General features: G+C 53.0%; 11 protein-coding genes across 11 annotated transcripts; 5 read left to right on the top strand and 6 right to left on the bottom strand.

The window, feature by feature from the left end:
• Positions 1-1,186: 1,186 nt before the first annotated feature.
• On the top strand, positions 1,187-3,367 carry NEUTE1DRAFT_61342 (uncharacterized protein; the record flags this gene model as incomplete). The annotated part of the gene is made up of 4 exons (XM_009851601.1): positions 1,187-1,466; positions 1,614-1,896; positions 1,966-2,381; positions 2,430-3,367. The coding sequence occupies 4 exons, from the start codon at positions 1,187-1,189 to the stop codon at positions 3,068-3,070; spliced, it is 1,620 nt and encodes a 539-aa protein (XP_009849903.1).
• Positions 3,368-5,148: 1,781 nt separating this feature from the next.
• Positions 5,149-6,555, top strand: NEUTE1DRAFT_129003 (uncharacterized protein; the record flags this gene model as incomplete). The annotated part of the gene is made up of 2 exons (XM_009851600.1): positions 5,149-5,503; positions 5,597-6,555. 2 exons carry the CDS (start codon positions 5,149-5,151, stop codon positions 6,268-6,270), a joined length of 1,029 nt encoding a protein of 342 aa, XP_009849902.1.
• Positions 6,556-6,703: 148 nt separating this feature from the next.
• On the bottom strand, positions 6,704-7,611 carry NEUTE1DRAFT_61335 (ubiquitin-conjugating enzyme E2 15; the record flags this gene model as incomplete). Its single annotated transcript, XM_009851599.1, has 2 exons — positions 6,704-7,222; positions 7,347-7,611. The coding sequence occupies 2 exons, from the start codon at positions 7,507-7,509 to the stop codon at positions 6,858-6,860; spliced, it is 528 nt and encodes a 175-aa protein (XP_009849901.1).
• Positions 7,612-8,472: 861 nt separating this feature from the next.
• NEUTE1DRAFT_80013 (uncharacterized protein) lies at positions 8,473-9,334 on the bottom strand (the record flags this gene model as incomplete). Its single annotated transcript, XM_009851598.1, has 1 exon — positions 8,473-9,334. The coding sequence occupies one exon, from the start codon at positions 9,178-9,180 to the stop codon at positions 8,473-8,475; it is 708 nt and encodes a 235-aa protein (XP_009849900.1).
• Positions 9,335-9,648: 314 nt separating this feature from the next.
• NEUTE1DRAFT_61330 (Diphthine synthase) lies at positions 9,649-10,756 on the top strand (the record flags this gene model as incomplete). The annotated part of the gene is made up of 2 exons (XM_009851597.1): positions 9,649-9,815; positions 9,972-10,756. The coding sequence occupies 2 exons, from the start codon at positions 9,681-9,683 to the stop codon at positions 10,698-10,700; spliced, it is 864 nt and encodes a 287-aa protein (XP_009849899.1).
• Positions 10,720-11,784, bottom strand: NEUTE1DRAFT_80007 (protein bli-3; the record flags this gene model as incomplete). Its single annotated transcript, XM_009851596.1, has 2 exons — positions 10,720-11,295; positions 11,407-11,784. 2 exons carry the CDS (start codon positions 11,782-11,784, stop codon positions 10,873-10,875), a joined length of 801 nt encoding a protein of 266 aa, XP_009849898.1.
• Positions 11,785-12,639: 855 nt separating this feature from the next.
• NEUTE1DRAFT_121442 (uncharacterized protein) lies at positions 12,640-14,978 on the bottom strand (the record flags this gene model as incomplete). The annotated part of the gene is made up of 2 exons (XM_009851595.1): positions 12,640-14,352; positions 14,538-14,978. The coding sequence occupies 2 exons, from the start codon at positions 14,976-14,978 to the stop codon at positions 12,640-12,642; spliced, it is 2,154 nt and encodes a 717-aa protein (XP_009849897.1).
• A 1,539-nt stretch (positions 14,979-16,517) lies between these two features.
• NEUTE1DRAFT_116609 (uncharacterized protein) lies at positions 16,518-16,744 on the top strand (the record flags this gene model as incomplete). The annotated part of the gene is made up of 1 exon (XM_009851594.1): positions 16,518-16,744. The coding sequence occupies one exon, from the start codon at positions 16,525-16,527 to the stop codon at positions 16,738-16,740; it is 216 nt and encodes a 71-aa protein (XP_009849896.1).
• Positions 16,745-17,295: 551 nt separating this feature from the next.
• On the top strand, positions 17,296-19,918 carry NEUTE1DRAFT_121440 (uncharacterized protein; the record flags this gene model as incomplete). The annotated part of the gene is made up of 3 exons (XM_009851593.1): positions 17,296-18,414; positions 18,641-18,706; positions 18,764-19,918. The coding sequence occupies 3 exons, from the start codon at positions 17,296-17,298 to the stop codon at positions 19,916-19,918; spliced, it is 2,340 nt and encodes a 779-aa protein (XP_009849895.1).
• Positions 19,919-20,062: 144 nt separating this feature from the next.
• Positions 20,063-21,298, bottom strand: NEUTE1DRAFT_109170 (uncharacterized protein; the record flags this gene model as incomplete). Its single annotated transcript, XM_009851592.1, has 1 exon — positions 20,063-21,298. The coding sequence occupies one exon, from the start codon at positions 21,296-21,298 to the stop codon at positions 20,063-20,065; it is 1,236 nt and encodes a 411-aa protein (XP_009849894.1).
• A 375-nt stretch (positions 21,299-21,673) lies between these two features.
• Positions 21,674-23,311, bottom strand: NEUTE1DRAFT_116607 (uncharacterized protein; the record flags this gene model as incomplete). The annotated part of the gene is made up of 2 exons (XM_009851591.1): positions 21,674-22,886; positions 22,950-23,311. 2 exons carry the CDS (start codon positions 23,117-23,119, stop codon positions 21,875-21,877), a joined length of 1,182 nt encoding a protein of 393 aa, XP_009849893.1.
• Positions 23,312-24,164: the final 853 nt, after the last annotated feature.

Genomic DNA, 24,164 nt, shown 5'->3' with positions numbered 1-24,164 from the left:
GGATGTAAACTTGATGTCGGGCTGTGTGATAGAGATTGTGACGCCGCAGAACAACAGGAGAACTAAATGATAGGTATTTGTGCGAATGAATCAGCTCGGTCGAGTGTCTGCTGTGGTCTTTTGAATTTTCTTCTCATAGGACATAACGAATCGATACAGTATGGTAATGTGCTATTGCAAGTGGCAAAAGGTCAAGAAGAGGAAGCAATTGTTGAATTCACCATGGCCATGTCCTCCTGATGGAGCTTGTTAACATTTACACGTTGACTTTGCGCTGGTGGTTAGCACCGATTATCCCCCGTGGAGAAGCCCCCGGTTCATGCAATGCCACTGCCTGCAGGGGTCATTGTGTCGTTGAAACACAGCCAATGATTGTTCTTATCACGGTGGGTTCCGATTGTCTTCCCCCACACGGACATGGGAATGATGGGATGGGCTTCTTTCAAGGGGCACAGAAAAGGAAGGCGGCCGGCTTCCCCCCAAGAGACCAGACACCGGACGAGGAACCGCTTGCTGGACTTCGTTGACTGGCTATGAGCATTTAGACTAGACCACTGCACTGCACAACATCAACACCCACAGACTAATCATCTCCTTCGCTTGACATTTTTGTGTTGTCGACTGACTTGTCGCCATCATCGTCGCTACTGCTTTTCCTCGTACGCGTCCGATCCGCGGCCCCAAAGCAAACTACCTAAGTCAGCCCTTCTGTGACACCTTGGACCTACCGGAGCGGGGTGCACGGTACATATCGGCCGCGGTTGCTTGCGTTCCCCTGACCGGAATTCGTAACCGCATGTCTCACCAGTGAACGAGACCCGATCGTCGCGATTTTCGGAGCCATAAGGGTACACGCGAGGACGACCCCAGGGATAAAGAGTGGCGGTAGGCAATTTTCTGATCTAGTTTCGCTCAACACTGCCAGCAAGCCACTCAATTGGTTCTTTTTGTCGTTGAAAGGCCTTGTAGCTGATGCCGTTGTCTATCTAGCTCCATCCTTCGTTATCGCAACACAACCACCAGTGACAAACGCAAACTTGCGCCGGCCATCTCTCCCCGAAATTTCTACTCAATAACCACATGCCGAGCGGTATAGATCAATAATAGGGGCATCGAAGCTCTCCTTGACACCGCGCACGATAATATCCTAGCCAATTGTTGTCTCAGATATTGCTATAATATCATAATGGCTACCTCCTACGCCTTGCCGGCGTCCACATACCCGCAGCACCATCATCTGGCCTCGGACCACTTGCGCTCCCATGGCCATGGACACGACCATTGCGACCATTCGCATTCACACTCCCACGGACACTCCCACGACCACTCACACGGGCATGCGCATTCCCACACACCGCCATCCCTCCCTTCTCTGAGCTCTTTAGACTCTCCGCCCAGCCGTAGGGGCTCGTACGCAACCGGAGCACATTCGCATAAGAAGACGCAAAGCAACGATTACAACTACAGTTATACTCACAATCACAATCACAACCACGACCACGACCACGACCACAGCCATGACCACAGCCACGACCACAGCCATGACCACAGCCATGACCACAGCCATGATCACGATCATGCCCACAATCACTCCCCCGGCGCTGGCGGAACAGGGCATACAAAGACACGCCCCAACATTCCGCCTCTAGGGGCCATCAAGCACTTTCGGACGGGCTCAACCGCTGGCGGAAGACCCATCATCACGCCCACAACCGCTGGCTTTGAGAAGGGGCATGGCTTTGAGCCGCCAGCTACGGCCACCTCGCATGGGCATCACCACCATTCTGCTGAGTGGTCCAAGTTCACTGCGTTTCTGCTCCCATATACCTCCAAGTACCCCATAATTCACGCTGTGATGACGGAGAAGGACTCTCGGCGCATCTTCTACTTCATGTCGTGAGTTCACCAGTCTGTTTCGCGGTCAGCACTATTTTTTGCCTCTGCTAACCAACCCCCGTTTCACAGAATAAACCTTTCCTTCATGGCTGTACAAGCGTTCTACGGTTATGTAACAGATTCCCTCGGTCTCCTGAGTGACAGTATACACATGTTCTTTGATTGTGTTGCTTTGGCAGTTGGCTTGGTTGCAGCCGTTGCTAGCAAATGGCCTCCCAGTGAGCGGTTCCCCTACGGCTTCGGCAAGATCGAGACACTGAGTGGTTTCGCCAACGGTGTGTTTCTGGTTTTGATCAGCGTGGAGATTATGTTCGAGGCGATCGAGAGAATGATGGAGGGCAGGGAAACCAAGAGGTTGGGAGAGTTGTTTGTGGTCAGTACCATGGGCTTGTTGGTGAACTTGGTTGGCATGGCTGCTTTTGGGCATCATCACCATGGCCACGATCACGGCCACGGACACTCCCATGGGTCATCATGCGGCGGCGGTGGACATTCGCACTCGCACTCGCAATCGCACTCGCACAGCGATTCAGATGCCCACGGTCACAGCCATAGCCACGGCCACAGCCATAGCCACAGCCACGACCACAAGCACGATCACGGCCACTCCCATGGCCATTCTCACGGAGGGCATTCGCACTCACACGACAACGAAAACATGCACGGCATCTACTTGCACGTTCTTGCGGATACCCTCGGCAGTGCTGCTGTCATTGTCTCGACCATTTTGACACACTTTGTCCCGTGGTCTGGGTGGGATCCGCTTGCCAGCTTCCTCATCGCCGTTTTGATTCTTCTTTCATCATTACCGCTGGTGATATCCTCTGCTCGGAGACTGCTGCTTACGATCCCTCCGGAGACCGAGTACAACCTCCGGGAAACGCTGTCGGGTATTTCAGGTCTTCGAGGCGTCGCGGGCTACTCGGTGCCCAAGTTCTGGATCGATGATCGCAATTCGGGCGAGGAGAGCTCTGGGAACATGCTGCTGGGGGTGATGCACGTCCAAGCGGTTCGGGGTGCGGATATGGAGGACGTTCGTGATCGTGTGCGCAACTACCTGTTGGGACACCACATTGACATCACGCTACAGGTTGAGCGTGAGGGAGAGTCGAGCTGTTGGTGCGGAGCGGGTCGGAGTCCTCTCTCGCAATCGCAGAGCACAAATCAGTTCTAGAAGAGCAAGGCTGATGAACACCTTGGGGGCTTGTCTAATAACGCGGGATGATTGGAGCTGTTGGTTGATGATTTTGCCATGAGGACCGGATGGGGGTAAAGAAGCCGGCTTGTAATGAGGTATGGCGGCGTGCATATCATAATGGGTGTACTGCTGAGCTTGGGGCCGGGCCTCTTGCGCGTTTGGAAAACGTTATTGTACATAACGAAGCTTTTGAGGTTATCTCTGTACTTTGTGTTGACAGCGCATCTGCTTCATGAAAAGCAGGCGCGCGATCTTAATTGAATATGTAACCCCTAATTGGTGATTGACCTGCGACCAAGAGACGATTCTTTTTAATTCCATGCTTCCAGCAGTCAGTGACGATGCGGAGATGAGGTCTTATCCGCTGACGCATTGCAGTGCCGTACCCGTGGACGCAGGCAAACCTGATGCGGCCGTGCGGATGTACATTTGAAGACCGACTTTCACATGTCCGAATGTTGGCTGACCAAAACTTCCCTTTTTGGCGCCGTACAACGTCTTGGCATCGAAATTCCGCAGAATGGCTTCCTCCCACCAGTTGGCCATGACACTCTGTGAAACGTTCACGGCGTGACCACTTGCCGTACGTCCGAAAGACGGCTCGAAAGATTTACCTCTGCGATTATAGGGCGCACTAGATCTCACCAAATCTTGGGGTTGATGATCACCTTGTTCCACGCTCGTGGAGATATTCCCGAGGTCCCAAAACTCCCCTTGCTCCAGGTTTTGCTTCAGCTTTTCCCCAGCAGGGTCCCCGCGCTATTCCAGGGATGATGCATGATCTCTCCCCTTTGCGCCGACCGCGGCCGCGAATTCATTTTCTCGAATATTCAGTTCAGTCACTGGAGCAAATTTGATCATGGAAACACATCATCTGCCTCCCGCTCCTGGTGATAGGAGGAACCCAGATGACCTGGAGAAGCGGAATCCTGGTGCCGAGGAATGTGACACTGACATGCCCACTCGCCCACTGACGGTGAAAGGGTAGTTAGTGTAGTACCTCTATAAATGGACACCGCCGTAAAGGTACCTTGAGCGGTGGGGTCCGCCGCCAATGCTATTCGTTCACATTCCTATGTATCACCGCGCCAGTAAGCTCGAATGCAGTGATGGGAGTGACAGCGAAGCCGCCAAAATGTTTACTGAGTGACCAATAAGTTGGAGAAATTGGAGACGCAATGTACATGATCCACGACCTCATTTCAACAGGGAGGCCAACATGTCAATGCCAGATACACCACATCCCGTTTCACGAAAAGAACTTATCATGATAACGGGACATTTGAGGCTCCTCCAAACTCGGCACTCCTCCGGACGAGAGGCGCTAACGAGCGCATCCGGTGGATACAAGTCCGGATTGCGGGATTGAACCCACCCAAAACTGGAGAGAAAGTGGGGAACATACCTTGTGCGCTTCCTTTTTGCCGAGGTTTGTGAGAGCGAAGGAGGACCAGTGACGTCTCATGGCCCATAGCCCATGGCCCGGTACATGCATGGACGGCCGTTCGGTGAGATGCGATTCAGGCCGTCGGGACTTAGGTAGGTCTGGCTCTGCTAGAACGGTCCGCCTGTTGCATTGGCGGTCTCTTTTTCTCAAAGACCCGGCGCGCGCCTTGATCATAAACTCCGAGCTCCTTTCTCACATCAGACGAACTGCTGCTTCTTATTCTTCTCTTCCATCCATAATAGTCTACCTTTAACCTCATCTCTCCCACCTATCTACCTGCCTGGCATCCCTTCACGCGGGTCAACTACGACTTTGAACAACTCCGAACGCCGAAACCCACCGAAAGACTCCAGTCAACCTTGTTTCCGGTTGCGCGTTCAAGAGACAGACGACAAAAGACTAGACGCGCATTTTGCAGAAAACTGTACAGGAACGACAGACAGTTGCTGCTCGATCGAACGACACCAGACCGCCGATACATATCACCAATACCAAGTTTTTGTGACAGCGCGCTTGACTGAAGATCCCAAGGATCTCTCTCTTGCGCCGGCCTTTCCTCGCCCCCTATTCACACCTTCATACACACACAAACACATCTACAGTCAAAATGTCGTCGACCACATCGTCACCAGGCGCCAAAATCCAGCAGGCCGTCACCGATAAGCTCCCTCACCTTCCCGAGACCAAGGAGGAGCTCAAGGCCGAGATCAAGGCTGAGGCCAAGGCCGCCGCCTCCGCGGGCGCCTCCCAGCTAAGGTCTTTTGTTGCTGGTGGTTTCGGTGGTGTCTGCGCCGTCGTCGTCGGCCACCCCTTCGATCTTGCCAAGGTCCGCCTCCAAACAGCCGAGAAGGGCGTCTACACCGGCGCCATCGATGTGGTCAAGAAGAGTATCGCCAAGGATGGTCTAAGGAGGGGTCTTTACGCTGGTGTCAGCGCGCCGCTTGTTGGTGTTACTCCCATGTGTATGTCCACCCACCACCTTTCTATCTTCACCCTTCCCCCCCTTTCTCTCTCCCCAACAACCCCCTGCTAACATTTCTCCCCCCAAACTCAAGTCGCTGTCTCCTTCTGGGGCTACGATCTCGGCAAGCAAATCGTCCGGGCCACCTCCACCGTCGCGCCCGACGGCAACCTCTCCATCGCCCAAATCTCCGCCGCCGGCTTCTTCTCCGCCATTCCCATGACCGCCATCACCGCCCCCTTTGAGCGCGTCAAGGTGATCCTGCAAGTCCAAGGCCAGCAGAAGCTCGCACCCGGCGAGAAGCCCAAGTACTCTGGTGGCATGGACGTGGTCCGCCAACTCTACAAGGAGGGCGGTGTGCGCTCCGTCTTCCGCGGCTCCGTCGCCACTTTGGCCCGCGACGGCCCCGGTTCCGCCGCTTACTTCGCCGCCTACGAGTACATCAAGAAGGCGCTGACGCCCAAGGACCCCGTCACGGGCGAAGCCAGCGGCAAGCTCAGTCTGGGTGCGATTACTGTTGCTGGCGCGGGCGCCGGTGTTGCCATGTGGATCCCTGTCTTCCCGATCGATACCGTCAAGAGCAGGCTGCAGACCGCCGAGGGCAACGTGACGATTGGCGGTGTCGTTAAGCAGCTGTACAGGGCGGGTGGTTACAAGGCTTTCTTCCCTGGCTTTGCGCCGGCGCTGGCTAGGGCGGTGCCTGCTAATGCTGCTACCTTTTTGGGCGTCGAGTTGGCTCATCAGGCTATGAACAAGGCTTTTAACTAAGCTGAAGAAGGGGATGAGATGAGGAAGGGTGTTTCAGAAGCATCGGGGTGTGCTGTGTTGTAAGACATTTGAGGCCTGCTCTGGTCTGGTCTATATATACTTCTTGGTTGAGCCACGTCTGAGCGTTTCTAGGTCAAGGACAGAAAGATATCATGTGATGTTATACAGTATGGGCGGCAGCGGTGCCTGGGAGTTTGGTTTGTATTTTGTTTACATATACTTTGGTTAGATACGGTATACACGGGGCTTGTGTTATGTCACCAAAAGTATCGGGTTTCATGATCTATTAAGCTTTTCCCAGCAGTGATGTGCTATCTATGCAGAGCAATCTCTCTCCTGACCAGCGCGTTGCTGGCTACAACAGCCCTCGGCCTAGGCCAACCACAAGACAAAGCAGTTCCCTCAACCCAGTCTTCACGGCAGAGCACAACTCTGCAAGGTATGTAGTATCATTTCGCTAAGGATATCCGTAAAAAAACCGTTTAACAAACTCGCTTCACGCCCCTCCTCCTCCCACTTCCCCATCTTAACAATCTCTCCAGCCAGCCAGCTCACACATACCCACCGACAGGCTATGCATACCCCAATCACTCCTCTCCCAAACTCTCCCTCACGCAAGCCCTGCACCTCTTCCTAAACTCCTTGTGTTTCCCCTCCTTCTCCTCCCGCAGCAAGCGCGCGGCCTCGACATTAGCGGGGCTATCCGGGTTCGGATCGCTGAACAAGCTAATGATGCTCAAAAGAACCTTCTCGGGCGATCGTGCGGGGGACCACCGCTCCGACGCGTCCTCGTACCCGTACTTGTCCTCCTCGGGCGGGTGCAGGATGCTGATGCAGAGCTCGCCCGACGGGTAGATGTTGGGGTGGAACGGGATCGGGTTCTGGAACGTAAAAGTGGGTGGCATGAGCGGGTAGTTGGGTGGGAAGTGAAGGTGGGCGCGGAAGTTGCCTCCTGTTTTTCCAGAAAGGGTTGCTTCATGTCAGTGTACTTGTACTCAGTAGGTGAGGAGGAGGAGGAGGAGGAGGAAGAGAGAGAGAGAGAAAAAAAAAAAAAAAAAAAAAAAAAAGAAACGAACCGCCATAGTATTTGACCTCATCGGGAATCATCAACATCACCTCCCACTCGAAAATGTTGTTGTCGTTCACCAAGCCGCATGATATCCCGGGAATGTCCGTGTCCTTCTGCATCTGCTTCAGTTCCTTCCGCAACTGCGTCGCTGCTGCTGATGATTGGGCCATTGTAAATTGCGTTGTCTTGGTACCGTCGGTATCTAACTCGTTTCCTTTATTCTTGTTTTTGGGCGTTAGGGAAGGACGTGAAAAAAGACCGATGACAGTTGATGTGCTTTTCACGATGTTGCTGTCAGACGCAAAGCAAAGGTGACGTTACTGGCTGCACGGTAAGGTGGGTGGAAAGTAGAGGACCGGAACCGATGTTCGGTTTCGCGACACTGATTATGGAAAAAGCTAAGCAGTTGAAAAACGACAACCCTTATCGATGCTGTGAAAGATTTTTCATGAACTCAAGGGTGGCGTCAACATCCGGTGAGTGTGAATCTTAAGAAATCGATTAAGGTCGCGACATGCGGTCGACGTAGATCGGTTGGAGTGGCGGGCGGGGATCGCTCCTGCGGTCCGGCACCGTGCTTTCGGCCCCACCGGCACTCCAGCTCCTTCCGCAACGGATAGTGGGGCCGGATTCGTGATTGACTTGACAAGGCAAGCAAGGGCAGTGCCATCAGTCTGTGACATGTCAAATGGCAGAGCATCTACGGTACAGGTGTAACCTAGTATGTTGTTATTCTTCTTCTCAAGCCAGAAATACCATCTATACTACTAAGTAAATCATTAGACAAATAATGAAAAACACGCAAACCTTGAACGCCATCCCATGCTATGTTTGATATCTCTTGCGATCCCAAATATGCGTCTCGGAAAGAAATGGGACAAAAAAGTAAGACAAATAAAGTGTGGCCCGCACGGCACCGACACCGATATCTTCCACAAGGCCTTGGCGAAGAACGAGGTAGTATCATTCCATCTCAGGGGTTGTTTCCATTTACACCAGCGAACCACGGAAAGGCAGCCAGTGCAGGAGCCATATATACCTCCCAACTTGAAAGCAACTGGCAGACCTAACAATCCCGCAGCAGTACAACACAAGACATGTAGCCACGGTAGTCTGCCCACAGTAGGACCAGCCTACTTCTTCGGAACTCCGAATCCCGTGAACCCCATAGCAGCCATCATATCATCTTCATCGTGTTCTCCCTCAATCCTCACATCCTCTCCGTAGTTAGTCTTGGCCTTCAGTGCCTCCTCTTTCTCCAGCCTCTTCCGCTCCTCCACCTCTTTCCTCTTCCTCCTCTTCTCTTCCCTCTCTTTCTCATCTTCCACCTTCCTTACCTCCAGCCGCTCCTGGAGACTAACGACTTGCTCCCTCTTCCTTTCTTGCAATTTCTCCCACAGCTGCTCAATCCTCTGGTGCACCTCCTCCGCCGTCGCTTTTCGCACCTCGCCCGTATGACCCGTGTTTCGCTGATGCTGCATGCTATTTGTATGCTCGATCCACTGCAGGTTATCCTTAAAGGTCAGGTCACAAGCCTCGCAGTAGATGCCCGCACCCCTACCGCGCTTGCCCACGCCCGCTCCCGCGGGCACCAGCATCGTTGTGCCGACCAGCTTGCTGAAGTCTTGGTGACCCGAGCGGGCGGTGGTCAAGGTTTCGTGCCCCTCGAGAGGCTTGTGGTATTTCTTGCCGGCCATCTTGGCCTCCCATCGCGCCTTGCGCTCCTCCTTCTCGGCCTCCTCGCGGTCTCGGGCTTTGGCGGCATATTCGTCGAGATCGTACTTCTTGCGGAAGTCAGTGTCGCCGGCGGCTTGGCCGTATGCGGAGGAGTTTTTGGACATGATGGGCGGATTACGAATTGGATTTGGCTTTCGGTATGATTGTTTGTGACGCTATCGAGTAATTGGCAGTAATTTGTTCGACGATAAATAAGTGTGGCTTTGTGAATCGACTTCGGTCGGCGACTTAACCTCGACCACTGAGAAGTGAGAACCGTGATGGATGATGGAATAAGTTGGCCAATGCTTCAGATGGAAATCAATTAAACAATGGCGCGCCAGAACGCGCTGCCGCTGCGGCAACAATCGGGGTTCGTTTTAAGGTGGGGCCAGATCCATCAGCGGGGCATGGCGTTGAGGTAAAATGTACCTTGAACCCCCCCGGTACGATTCTTATCTCCCCAGTTTTTTCTTATCGGAGCACTGGACCCACCTTTAAATTCCAATTCCTCCCCCTCCACAGCACTCCAAAGTCGCTGAAGTTCTGGAGCGCAGCTGAATCGTCCCGGACATCAAGGTTCCTCCGACTTCCCCGATCCCGAACCCGTCAAGCACCAGTCAAGATGTTGTACCTCGTTGGTCTCGGTCTCTCCGATGAGACAGATATTACCGTCAAGGGTCTCGAAGTTGTCAAGAAGGCCGAGCGTGTCTACCTCGAGGCTTACACCAGCATCCTCCTTGTGGACCAGGCTACTCTTGTACGTTGGCGCCCTTCATTTATTGTCGTCGTTGTGATCTTCCTTGTCTCTCCTCTCTTTCTCCCTGCCTGTCTCTTCCTCGTCCATGATTTCATCCCAACTAACTCCACACACACAAACGAATTGTCCATGCTAACCACCCTTCTCCTCCAGTAGGAATCCTACTATGGCCGCCCTATCGTCGTCGCCGACCGCGAAATGGTCGAGTCCAACAGCGACGAGATCCTCCGCGATGCGGACAAAGTCGACGTAGCCTTCTGCGTCGTCGGCGACCCATTCGGCGCCACCACGCACACGGACCTGGTGCTGCGCGCGCGCGAGCTAGGCATCCAGGTGCGCACCGTGCCCAACGCCTCTATTATGAGCGGCATCGGAGCCGCGGGCCTGCAGCTGTACAACTTTGGCCAGACGGTCAGCATGGTGTTCTTCCTCGATAACTGGCGGCCCGCGAGCTTCTACGACCGTATCAAGGAGAATCGCTCCATCGGCCTGCACACGCTCGTTTTGCTGGACATCAAGGTCAAGGAGCAGAGCCTGGAGAACATGGCGCGCGGCAGGAAGATCTACGAGCCGCCCAGGTATATGACGGTCGGCACCTGCGCGCAGCAGATGTTGGAGATTGAGGAGGAGAAGCAGGAGGGTGTCTATGGTCCCGAAAGTCTGGCCATTGGCTGCGCCCGTGTTGGTGGAAAGACGGAAAAGTTCGTGTCGGGCACGCTCAAGGAGCTCTGTGATGCCGATGATCTGCTGGGTCCCCCGCTGCACAGCTTGATCCTCTTGGGACGGAGGACGCACGAGCTCGAGCACGACTTTGTGAGGGAGTTTGCTGTCAACAAGGAGAACTGGGACAGGATATGGAAGGCTGAATACTGTGGAAAGCAGTAGATCAAGTTTTCTTGTTTGTTTCAAAAGCGTACGTTCAATTAAATTAGCTTGTTACTAATATTGCGCCCGACTCAGTGTCAGTTAGAAAGACTCTGTGTGTAAAGTAAACTAGGCACATATCATTGTCATCGTCGACTCATAAATCATTCGCATCCCACGACACTTCCACAACTTAGTGCGACGACCTCCAAGACTGCACCTCCTGCTCGCTAACCTCCCGCAGCTTGTTCACCGACGCCGGCTTCCCCGTGATAACGCCCTGTGCCACATCCGCCACCTTGCCAACAATGTTCTTGGTCGAGATGGCATAGTGAGCGGTCACCATCTTGACGCGGATGACTCCCACGCGCGGGTCCTCCGGGCCGCCGTCGTGGACACCGTCGCCCAAGTCGCCGAACCAGGCCTTGAGATGGGGGTTGTAGTGCTTGCGGACCAGGTCGCGGTCCGTGACGATGCTGGCGGTGCCGCTGACCGAGGCCCAGTCGCCCGTGGTGCTGTTGAGGAACGAGATGTTGATGTGCTCGTCCGACTTGAGGTCGTCCGTCTTGCCCGACTCGGTGTTGGTGTGGAAGAGGAGGTCGATGCCACCGGATTCCTATTGTTGAAAGGCGTTGTTAGTCAGATATGGGAGTGTTGGAGAAGATGATGAAGAAAAAGAAGCACAATGTGTAATTTGAAGCTGTGGTGGACTTGGGAAACTACATACAGTAGCGGCCAGCGCCATACAGCGGGAGAGGAGATATCCCGTCTTGGAATCACGAGTGGTCATCATGCTGAACTTATTGCTGGTCATGAAGCTAGCAAGGTCATTGATCTTTTGATCTAGAGGCACCTCGGTGTCGAGGTTGGCCTGCTTGTAGGGGTCAGCCGGCTTGTTGCCGGTATCAGCGTTGGAGAAACCTTGGCCGGACATCTTGTTGGTGTTGTTGTGGTTGGTTTGCTGGGATTGGGTAGTCTTGATGTTGGTTGTAGTATAAGGTTGTGTGAGGGAGAGGTTGTGTTGGGATTGGATCAGTGAAGGAAGTGTGATTGTTCGTCTTGTTGGTCTAGCTGCACAGAGTGCTCTGGTGAAAATGATTCTCATGGTTGCTTGGGGTGAAGAAGAGGAAGCCGCCTGCTATATACATGTCTGTACGGTTCATTATGACAGTCATATGGTCTCCCCGCTTTCTCCTTTTTCATCCAATTGCACTCGTTCATGATGTAAGCATCCGAAGTTTCAGCAGACCGTACTTTCTCCATCTTCTATTCGCGGGCAATCGTCATCATAGATCACCGGCAGCTGTATGTGTGGTGCTTTATTTGCTTTTTGCCGTTTTGGGAAGCAGCGGACGGCAGGTGACGTCACCGGTTCTTGGGAGCCCCCTCTTGCAACTCGAAGCACCAAACGACTTCCGACGAAGCTTTGACCCCAACGGAATCCCAACACTTTCAGTTTGTTCTCACGATTGGATCGAAAAGGCGATCTTTGTCTCGGTGGAACTGTACACCAGATCGATACGTATTATTGTAATTCGATTGTATGCTTTCTTGACGACTACAGTGTCAAATTAAGTAACTAACTAATGTAGCATTGACGGCGATCGATCCTCTGTTCATCCCCCTTTTATTTCCGTCGATTTCAACCTTGGCCCTGTTTTGGGGAAACAAGCGGGAGTGTATTTACTCACGGGAGACTTCCCAAATGCACCTCCACTAAACTAACTCAAGTTGCTTCAATCTGCCTACCTACACATACATCTACACACGTACATCACTGCAATTTATCAGAGTCTGCATCACCCCGCCAGACCTGCCAGACCTACCCTCATTCGAGTCTTGACCGCTTCCCCTGACGGTTCCCCTGCCGAGCTGTCATCCGTTACTTGCCGACCCGCCGAGACTCACAGTGCTGTGTGATGTGAACGAAAGCAACAATACCATGAAATGCGTTGAATGCTCAAGCAGAAGACGCAGCAGCAGCAGTAGCAGGGGTCAAAATTAGCACCACCCAAGCCACCTTTCCCTCGCCATCCTTCAAAGCCGTCCAGTGGCTAACCAACCTCTTGCCCTTCGTCTGCTGTTCCTGTCCCTGTCCCCAGTGTCCCTTGTCCCCCTGTTCTTCCACTTTTGATGCTGATGCAGCATCTTTACCTCCGCCACCGCCTCCACCGAGTCCTCGAAAGGCAAACATGTTCCCGAGTCTCTCAACGGCCCCGTGCTCCTTCAATTTATCACTGAAAACCCTAGAGCTAGACGGCCGATAATCCGAGCTTGCTGCTGACAGGGCCCCTTCTCTTGTTGCCGCTGTCTTTCCTTCACGGCCGACGTTACTACGGCTGCGCGCACGGGCTGAGGAGAAGACGGAGGGGGGTTTGTCTGCAGTTTTGGTATCTCTTGAAGGGGAAGGGGTAGTAGTGGATGGGGCGGGATCATAAGCAAGCGTTGATATTTCAAGTGAAATGGACTCGCCCGCCGCCATGCTTTCGAGGACGGTAGACCGGAAGGTCTTTTCTATCAAGTCGGTCGAGCTCGTGGCACATACAAGGAGCGAGAAGATGGACCTGGATTGGACGATGGACGAATCGTAGCCCTTTAGGCCGAGGAAGTCAAGGGCTTCGGTGGAGCAGAAGGCGACTGGGAGGTGTGGCAATCGGGAGTGGCGCTTGTCGTTGGTCTGATGGGGAAAGATGTGAAAGGAGGTTGAGGGCGAAGGGACGTAGCGCATCACGAAGAAGCATGAGTAAGGTGTGCTTATTGGCGTGGGTTTGGGTGGTTCGGGTTCAACTTGGTAATGGTCGTGGAAAGGATTCGAGATCCCCCAGTTTTCCATGTGACCGTCCATGGGCGAGGGTGATGGTGACTTCCTGGCATTCATGAGAATGGTCGGGTCATCTGGCTGGCGCTCTGCATGGCTGGTGTCAAGTACGTTCTTTCTGGGACGGAAGCGATCAAAAAGACGCTGTCGGTGTGATCGTCGAGGTGTGACCGGTGAGTTCTCGCCCGGGGGACACGAGTCTTGGATGTGTATGGCAGGTCGCTGAGCTGAACCAATGTAAGATTCTGTGGATGTGCTGGGTAAAGAGTTCTCCTCTGTGGGTGTATCAAAGTTGAAAAGGTCCATGATCTCCTGGTGACTTGTGCCCATGCCCTTCGATATGTTGATCTGACCACCGAGACAGTAGCGCACGATGCCGTCTTCAACTAGAGGACAGATGAATAAGAAGTTCCAGAACGGAGTTCCATCTTTGCGATAGTTGACAATCAACTCAGTGTGTTCTCTTCCCATGAAGATCGCATTCCGCATTCGATGTACTGCGTCGCCGTTGGTGGAGTTGCCCTGCATAAACCTGCAATTCCTTTGAAGAACCTCGTGTCTCTCAAAGCCAAACATTCTCAAGAAACCTTCAGAGGCATAGACTATGGGGTTATCGGGCTTCCAAGAGTCGGTAAGACAGAAGGCATTGCCAAGGCCAGGGTACGTTGACTTGAATGGGATGGAGGAAGAGGGCTGTGTAACGGATAAAGAAGCCCTTAAACGATTCGCGAGCTGAGACTTGACGAACTCGGGATAGAGGTCATTGACGAGCCGTTCTTCAGCTGCGACCTTGGCTTCTCGGTACAACCTTTCCAGCGACGGCAATGCAGTCCGAGCACACTGCTTAGTATTTGTCTTGAAAGCAAGTGGATATGTGTAAGCAGGTTCTATGGGAGATCTTGCCGGAACTTCCAAGTAAGTTGAGATATGATTGATCAGGCTTCTCAAGGTGTCAAGTGCGCCGGTGTACTGCTCCGCCTAAAAAGTCGATCGTAAGAACCATGAATTGCTATCATGTGACGGTCCGAGGATGGACATACCTCTAACATAAGCCCCAAGTCCACAGAGTAGTTCCTAGGTTTGGCAAAGTCGCGCAACTTTCTTCCTACCTCCGGGTCCGAAAAGGCGATTTTGATCACCGTACGATCAAACAGATTGGGAAGTGACCCAACATATTGTGCGTATTCACTCGAGGCCACACTCGTAGTGCCCCCCAAGGAGATGGTATCGATGGTGCTTACGGCATCAACATCCTTCTGCTTCTTCCAGTACCAAGGTGTATTCATCGGACTTTCCGACCTGCTGTCTGGGTATTGACGGAACGAGGACTTGCTGGTATGCATTGAGAGGGCCGAGTCGCTTCGTAGTCGCATATGAGTTTTCTCAAGCTTCAGCTTTGGACTTGGCGGTGCAGGTGGTGGTGATAGTGCCGTCGGATGGGTCAAGGTTGCCGTGGTGTTGGATTTGTAGGGCAGCACCATCGAAGTGTTTGACTGATCACTGCCGCGCCTTTCAATGTCCGAGTCAACACCATATGGTGAACATGGAATGGAGTCAAGTGTGCCTGTTCTAGAGTGCCGCATAATTGATATCGGACTGAAGTGCGTGAAGGGTTTTCTGAAGACGGAGTATTCTGGTTTTCGTCTTGATGAGAGGATGAAAAGAACCCGAGATTAACCACGAGATATAAACGACAGACACCAACACCTTTCGGACCATAAACCCTCTTAGCAGAATCGAGTTCTTGGAGACTGTGCGTATAGCACTTTTGGTTAACTTTCAATCGTTTCTCGTGTGCCTTCAACCACGGACGCTCTCACTAGGCATAGACCCCACTTTGATCGAAGCAAGAGGCGAAAGAGGCGACGATCCGGTCCTTCTTCCTGAGTATGGACTTTCCGATCATCATTCCGTATTGAGGACACTTTTCTGCGAAGAGCCGTAGTCACCCGTGGATGAGATGACATCCGGCGGTACGGTTCATTGAAAAGAGTCGAGTGCAAACGGGCAGTCCTTGATTCCAAAAGAAAAGGAACGGGGCCCATTTCGGTCATAGGGGTCCAAGTGACTTTGCTTTTCACCCACTGCGAGTGAGTAACGGCAGTTCACCTAACCCGAGGTACACCTAGGCTTCCCTGGCGGCCGCCGTGTTAACTTCCGTGAATATCCAGTCTTGCCTGGAAAGGGACGTCAAATCATCTCAAGCGTTTGCATCGAGGATTAAGACCACCATCCATGCCATGTTTCAACCGGGTCGTTGCAGAGGGCCGGCCACCTGCCTTGGCTTCCACGAGAAGATTCCATGCCACGAGCGTCAACACGAGTGTTTCAAGCCGCGAGCCAAAATTTCCTGATGGTTGGACTAGGGATATCGTGGATTGGCAATTCCATTTTTGTGGGATCATCGCCGAAACTTCAGCGATGGCGTTTGGAGGCCGGATCTGGAGATGAAGGAAGGCCTACGGCTGTCCTGGTGAGTCCCACTTCCCCAATTGAGGGATGTCTTTTGGGTCTCGTTTGCCATGACTGGGCGCTAAGAAGGTCGTGAATCATGAGCATCGGATACTTGCTCGTCTCGTCCATGGAGCGGAAGATTGGTGATAAAGGCCGGTTAAAATGAGCAGCAGGTTTCCTTTATCTCCAGTCGTCTCCTTGCGTGGTTGATGTTCGCAGCTGCCCAGACCAAACTTGAAAAGAACGCGAGATGGTTATTGACGGATGGATTTCAACTGACGAGACCTTGGTGTTTGTTTGACGGGGGATTTGATGTGCAACCGGGCAGTATTGCGGGAGCCCGGCCGGTAGGAAAGACGGGACGGGATGCCCCCCCCCCGGGCCACACCCGATTCAACAGAGCGCTGTAGCCCCGCTCATGAAATGCATCCTGGACCTTCTGCGGGGAGCTCCTAAAGGTAGCGCGATATTGCGAGGGGTATGCGCCCTGTATCTAAAGCTTCCCGTCCAATGTTCCATTGGCTAGGTCGTCCCCGCCTTTTCCGACTCGACAACAACCTCATCCCGTCAAACATGGCGATTCTTCCATCAGCATCAACTGTCGCTGCTGTATGCTTTCCGCTCTTTTGTCGTATTCAACTTATCTGTGCCACCTTCATAACCCAATGCGACGCTACAAAGCATGTGCAATTTATGCGCTACTCTCCGACTCTCCTATGCGCACAACATGGCGGGAGTGCCTTGACTGAGCTCGCAATGGTGATTTCGTCCCACAGACCCTTTGCATGACACTCGACCACGAGACGATTGACTTGGAGATACAGAGCACAACCGCAGAGTCTATCAAAGGGCGTGATACAAAGGTTGTAACTAATACTGGCAGTTGGTTCCGCCAGACGGTCCAATACCGGTGTCACATCTCTGCCCACGACGAAGCCTTCATCATACCTACCTACAGACAAGTCGCGATGGACGTCTTGGAAGGAACAGTAAGTGTAGAAGGGGAAGGCATCAGAGGGCTTGAAAGATGTCGATCAACGGCTGCGCGTGACTTCCCCCGCTCAATGATGCCGGAAGTTTACTCCTGTTGCTACTGTGACAACAGTGCTTGACTATGGCTCCTGCCGGTTGACCTGGTGTTGTGCTCAGAGACCTGCACGGTCAGGGGTTCGATCAGGGCAACCGACTTTGGGGTTAGATTTAAGACATGGGATGAACTATATCCGCCATCCCGGTTCGGTTACTCTCCTCACATAAAGCGAGGACTGTTCTTGTCCTTCTAGCCCGCTCCACCCCCATATACTTCGTTGTTTATCTTTACCTCATGGCTATCTTCTGCTCACAATGACATTATTGCTTTCCGCTACTTTTGTGCTCCTGTTCGCAGGCCAAGCACTTGCCCAAGATACAGACGATATCCTCCAACATGTCGACCCATTGATTGGCTCAAGCAACGGCGGAAATGTCTTTCCCGGAGCCTCACTCGCATACGGTATGGCCAAGGCCGTGGCTGACACGAACAGCAATTCAAACCAAGGTGGCTTCACTCTGGATGGTGCCCCGGTTACTGGTTTCAGCATGATGCATGATAGTGGTACCGGTGGTAGTCCTTCTTTGGGCAACTTTGCCTTGTTCCCCTATACTAGCTGCCCCGGAGGAGACATTAACCGGTGCGCGTTTCCTAAGAAGACGAGAGCCAACTTTGGCGGTTTCGACGAATCCAGCGTCTCTGCCAGACCTGGGACATTCGGAATCACACTGAACACCGGCATCCGGGCAGACATGACAGTCACTCAACATACCGCTCTGTTCAGATTCACGTTTCCTGAAAATAGTACCATGGGTGAAGCCGCGCAACCACTCATCTTACAGGACCTGACTGATCTGTCAAACTCGAGGCAGGACAATGGAACAGTATCAGTCAATGAGAAGACGGGCCGCATCACGGGGAGTGCTCGTTTTCTGCCCAGCTTCGCTCAAGGGAACTACGTCCTTTACTTCTGTACTGACTTCTCCGGTGCCGAGATCTTGGATAATGGTATCTTTGCGGACAGCAGAGCCAGCACATCCGTCAAGAACATGACTATCTCCAGATCCATCAATGGCTATCCTCTTCCGGGCGGTGCATTCGTGAGGTTTAAATCTGGAGCCAAGCCGATTCTGGCAAGAACCGCCACGAGTTTCACCAGTGTCGAACAAGCGTGCAGACACGCCGAGTCTGAGATTCCTGACTTTGACTTTGATCGGATATCACGAGCAGCAACAGAGCAATGGCAGGCCAAGATGGGCGGAATAAGGATATCGACAAAGGGCGTGGATAAATCCTTGATCACCAACTTTTACAGCGGTATCTACCGCACTCATATCAATCCACAAAACTACACCGGAGAAAATCCGTTGTGGTCCAGTGACGAGCCATACTTTGATTCGTTTTACTGGTATGTGCTCTTAGATATCCCCAGTGTGCGGTCTCAACTCACAATCACAGCATATGGGATCTGTTCCGTTCCCAGCTCCCGTTTCTCACCATTACGGACCCAACGGCAGTCACTCAGATGATCCGCTCCCTCATTGACACGTATCGGCACGTGGGATGGCTTCCCGACTGCAGAATGAGTCTCAATAAAGGCTACACACAGGTATTTGCATTATGTCCAAAGTAGAGGACTCTTCTGACCAGCTCTCTTAGGGTGGTTCAAATGCCGATGTGGTACTGGCAGATGCGTACATCAAGGGCCTTGATGGAGGAATCAATGTACGTCTCATCCTATCCATGTCATTTACCATCCATACTAACCTATCAAAGTGGGAGGATGGCTACGCCGCTGTTGTCAAAGACGCCGAGGTTGAGCCATTCGACTGGTGCTGCCAGGGACGCGGCGGTCTCGACAGCTGGCATTCTCTCGGTTACATCCCCGTCCAAGATTTTGACTGGAAAGGCTTCGGCACCTTAACACGATCTATCTCCCGTACACTCGAATACGCCTACAACGACTTCTGCATCGCCGAAATGGCCAAGGCCTCTGGCAGGACAACCGATCAGGAGAAGTACGCCCTTTCGAGCGGTAACTGGCGCAACCTCTACAAAGAAGACCAGACTTCCTTCTGGTGGAACGGCACCGACACCGGCTTCACGGGATTTTTCGAACCTCGATATCTCAACGGCACCTGGGGCTATCAGAACCCTCTAAACTGCTCCAACCACGACGACTTCAGCGTCTGCTCCCTGCAAAACAACGGCCCAGAGACATTCGAGTCCTCCATCTGGGAATACGGCTTCTACGTGCCCCACGACCAAGCAACGCTGATCAGTCTCTACGGAGGTCCAGACCGCTTTGTCGACCGCCTGAACTATCTCCACGACCAAAACATTACGTACATCGGCAACGAGCCGTCCTTCCTCACGGTGTTTCAGTACCATTACGCGGGACGACCGGCTCTCTCCGCCAAGCGTGCGCATTATTACATCCCCGAGTTCTTCGGCACCACTCCCGATGGTCTGCCAGGCAACGACGACAGCGGCGCGATGGGCTCGTTTGTGGCCTTTACCATGATGGGTCTTTTCCCCAACCCGGGCCAGAACGTGTACCTGATTACTTCGCCGTTCTTTGAGTCGGTGAATATCACGAATCCGTTGACGGGCAAGATTGCGAGGATCAGAAATGTCAACTTTGATCCCAGCTATAAGAATATCTACATCCAGAATGCCACGCTTGATGGGGTCAAGTATAGCAAGAACTGGATCGACCATAGCTTTTTCACGGAAGGAAAGGAGCTGGTTTTGACGCTTGGTGATAGAGAGAGTGATTGGGGTACGAAAGTGGCTGATCTTCCTCCGAGCTTGGGAGAGTATAAAGGATATGGAAACTCATCGTCTTCTGCTGGATATGGATCATGGAATGATACTGCCGGTAGTAGTGCCAAACGGATCAGGAGTTGGTTGAGGGGGGATCTAGAAAGCATGTGATAGTTTTTTTTTTTTTCTCTTTTGTCAGTATCGTTAGCGACTACAGGTTTTCTTTCATGACGCGTTTAATTACCATCACTCATACCCAATAACCACCCTACAAAAACCTTCTGCAATGCAAGCACCACCCAAAACCCCCTTTGCTCAAGTAAACCGAAACCCCTCCGGTAAATGCCCCCCGTACCCTCCCTCCTCCACCAACCTCCTACCCGCCTCCCACACATTTTCTGGTATCTCCATTTTAACCTGCCACCCCTTCTCCCCATACTCCTTTATGCGCACCAAATCTCCCACCATGACGTTAATAACCAGTTCTCTTCCATTCCCACTCTCCTCATCAGGATACTCCTCCCACTCCAACGGCGGACTGGTCACGCTATATTTCACTGTTTCCTCTTTTTCCTCTTTTTCTTCTTCTTCCCATTCCACTCCCACCCCTGCTGCCCCTGCTGCCCCTGAAGCCCCTGAAAAAGAAGAAGAAGAAGAAGAAGAAGAAGAAGAAGAACAAAAAGAAGAAGGCCACTGCCTCCCAAACGTCCCCCACGTCCTCCGCTCCATATACGGTTTCTGCACCAGCAAAAAATCCTTTACTTTGATTCCCCTTTTTTCCAGTAACGCATGAGTAAAGCGCACGTTTTCGCCCGTGTTGGTGGATTGCTCTTCTATGAGGATGGCGGAGGGGGGCACGCCCATGGAGAGCGCAATGGAGGCGAAGATGGAGGCTTCGGATTGGAATTTTTTCTTGTCTTCTGCTTTTTGGGGTTGGGTGTCGCCGTCGGAGGAGGTGGTAGAAGAAATGTGGTCGCCGGTCAAAGAACGGGTCAAAAGGCCGGAGTGGCCTGAGAAGAGGAGGTACTGGTAGGCTTTGCGGGGGGGTGGTGGTGATGAGTCCGGTTGTGCTTGTGCTTGTGCTTTGCTGCTGGAGGAAGAGGAGGAGGTAGTGGTGGAGGAAGGAGGAGGAGATGGAGGAAGAAAGGTGGTGAGAAAGAGATGGGCGGCGTAGCGGGCTACGCGGAGGTCGAGGGAGCAGAGGGTGAAGATTATTCGAGTTGGCTCCGAGTCGTCTTCTTCCAAGTCTGATGGGTTTTGGGGAATAGGAGAAAAGGTGGGAAGGGGCATGTGCATTCGGTGGTAGTTGTATATGGTGCGTGCCCAGTTGTCGATCTCTCCTGACGTTGCCCTTCTTCTGTCGATGTTGGTTGTGATAGTTGTATCGAATGTGGTGGGGGTGCCAAGTATGTCGGCCGGACTAGGAACCGAGACTGGGATCGTGGACGGAGCTGTTGTTGTGGCCGAGGCGGAGGCGGTGGAGAGAAGGGACGGGCCGGGAGCGGGGCCGTGAGTGGGGACCCCATCCGGGGGTGGTTGCTCTTGCGACATCTTTTGATCGCTTGCTAGATGATGGGAGGTATGATGCTTGTGATGAAGAATTTCACCCAGAATGAGCCAGTTAAACGTCGACTGATGGCAGCAAAGAAGCTGGCAGGCCGAAACTGTTGTGTGAACTTTGTTAGTGAGAAGAGGACTGGAGGGAAAGGATGTTGCGATAAGAAGTCACTGCGGAAAGTGATACTGATGAATGGCCGATGCCACCTACCTCTAGGTACTAATGACATTTCAGCCATGACAGGGCCCAGAACTGGGCGGGGGTAACACTAAAGGCCGAAGGTGCTCATGACCAACCAACCATCACCATCTGTATCGGCAGCCGCGTTCCGAGCAAGATCACCACAAGATTGGATACAAGATCATAGGATGCTGACCACCATGAGGTTTTTTGATATTCACACTGTCAATCGTCAGAGAAAGACCTACCTGTTCATATGCATAGCCCTTCCCTTTCCTACCTACCTACCTATCGTACAGAAACCTTAACTTGTTAACCTGGAAGCCAACGCCACGCTCGGGTATCATCCCCAATCCCATCATATGTGCGCCGCCGATTGGAGGAAGCCATCAAAACTCCTTGGTCTCGCCAATGGCACAGCTATCAAACACTCCCGTCTCAGGCAGTCCACTCGTCTTCAACGCCTCCTTCAGCAACTTGGGCGGCTCCTCCACCTCCTCGATGGTCAACACCCAAGTGCCCCAGTGGATCGCCATGGCCTTCTCGCACTTGGTGTCCTTGAAGATCTCCACGGCATCATATGGGTTCGAGTGCAAGCCGCTCCACATCCATCTGGGCCTGTACGCGCCAATGGGAATCAAACCCAAGTTAAAGGGCCCGCGTAGCTCACCAATGTGCTTGAAATGAGGGCAGCGGGGCAGTGAGTCGTACTTTGGTCCGTAGTCGTCTTCCTCCGCCGGCATCTCCGGTACGGCGCGGTAGCCCGTATCACCGCCGAACCAGACTGACTTGCCGCCTGACTTGATGGCGAATGAGCACCAGAGAGTGGTGTCTTTGTCCCAGCCGGTGCGGGCGGAGGAGTGTTGGCATGGCAGGCAAGAGACTTGGGCCTCGATCTCTTCCATGGTCTCCTTGCCGTCGGAAGTGCTAGGCTTCTTGATGGTCAGGGTGGCGTCCTCCCACCAGTCCATCTCCGTCACCTTGTCGATACCCGTGTCGCGGAACCAACTCGCCAACCCCAAGCCGACAAAGAAGTGCGCGTCCGGGTTGTTCGCCGCGAGCTCTCGCACGGTCGGCTCCGACAGGTGGTCATAGTGCGAGTGCGAAATGACAATGGCATCCAGCTTGGGGATGTCGGCCAGCCTGCACGGCGGTTGGGTGTACCGCTTGGGGCCGAGGTAACGACTAGGTGCGCAGCGATCTTCAAAGACGGGGTCGAAAAGCACGCGCAGGCCGTTGGGGTACTCGACATAATAGCATGCGTGGCCGAGCCAGGTAGCGCGCAGGGTCTTGGTGTCGCTGTTCTGCGCCTCAGACTTCTCTTCCAAAAAGTAAGGCTTGATGACGGGAATCTGAACATTTGACAAGTCGGGAGCTGGCATTTTGCCCTGGAGCCTTGACCTGTTCCCGCGTGTTAGCGCAATGAATATGATGGGTCGGCGCTATGATGATGATGCTCCTTACAAGAACATCTTGCCTACTGTCTGCAGAGTGTTGCGCAGGACACCGGCAGACGGGTGCGGGTTCTGGAACCCGATGAGTTTACCCTTGGAATCCCTGACATGATGGCTGGTGGCATCCTCGGGCGCGACACCCAATGTGGGCTTGGACACGGTTGCTGAGTATTCGGCCATGGTGTTGAATGATCTCCTTGATGGTGGTGGTGACGTCTGGGCTGTTGAAGAGTTATGGGATGGGTGCACGGCTGATCCAGATACTAGCAGATGACGTGCGCGGTTCGTCGCAACTGTTGAAGTCGACGACCATCTAGACCGGCATGCTGCCCCTTTAATAACAAATGACACCGGCAGTCCGGATGGCTTTGACGACAATAATAGCTTTAGCTTGTCCGACCGCAAACCCGCGGAGACATATCGGGAACTGCCACTCATTCCTTGAGGATGGCTCTGTGCCTGGTGTGGTGTCAGCCCCACTTGTTATAGCCTCTAACAGTGAGCTAGCAGCAGTGTCCGTAGACAAGCGGAGCAGACAGCGCAAAATGGATGCGGCCGCGTTAACAAAGTAATAAAGCGACCACCAGACGCACTCTGCCCGTGTATCTCTTTTTTTTCTTCTTATCTTCCTTCCCGCACTGCCGTGCACCTCACTCAAAGTCCGAGTGACCGTCTGACTCCAGCGCAACGATCGTCAAACAAAGTTCAACACAACCAACCGAACTCGATTCCCCTTCTCTGAGACTTTTCAGCTCTTTCACCCCGTACGTTCCGGTCCTGTCAAATTGTGCCGCGTGTGGCGTTGGGGGTTGAGGGTCAGGTCGGTTGGTTTTGCAGCGCTCGCTGGTGGTTGGTTGATTGACGGTGCCCCGAAAGCAGTAAAAGCTCTCATAGACGTGCTCTTTTTTCCGCCAAAGAGAAACAAAACACAGCGCAAAGAAAAAAATCAATCAGTCCCTCTCCGTTCTCCGAGTCTTGGCATTGCCCGGGGTTGTCTTGGGTCCTTGACTTGGCATTTCGAGACGACGTGCACTACAACAGAGGGGTTTAGGGTTGTTGCCCGTTGCAACGGCGACATCCTGGCTTGGTAGGGCTTGGCGTCAACGATGATTTAGGGGTCAAAGTGAGGTTGGTTCATTCCTGAGCAACTTTGACTTACACACATGAATGACCATGGAAACCTCATTGACCCGCAACGGCTGCTATCCAGTATCCAACCCCAAAA

This window comes from Neurospora tetrasperma (genome assembly GCF_000213175.1).
Source record: "Neurospora tetrasperma FGSC 2508 unplaced genomic scaffold NEUTE1scaffold_2, whole genome shotgun sequence".
NCBI classification, from domain to species: Eukaryota; Fungi; Ascomycota; class Sordariomycetes; order Sordariales; family Sordariaceae; genus Neurospora; species Neurospora tetrasperma.
The sequence above is the reverse complement of the archived record's forward strand: the minus strand, read 5'-3'. Positions and strand labels throughout refer to the sequence as shown.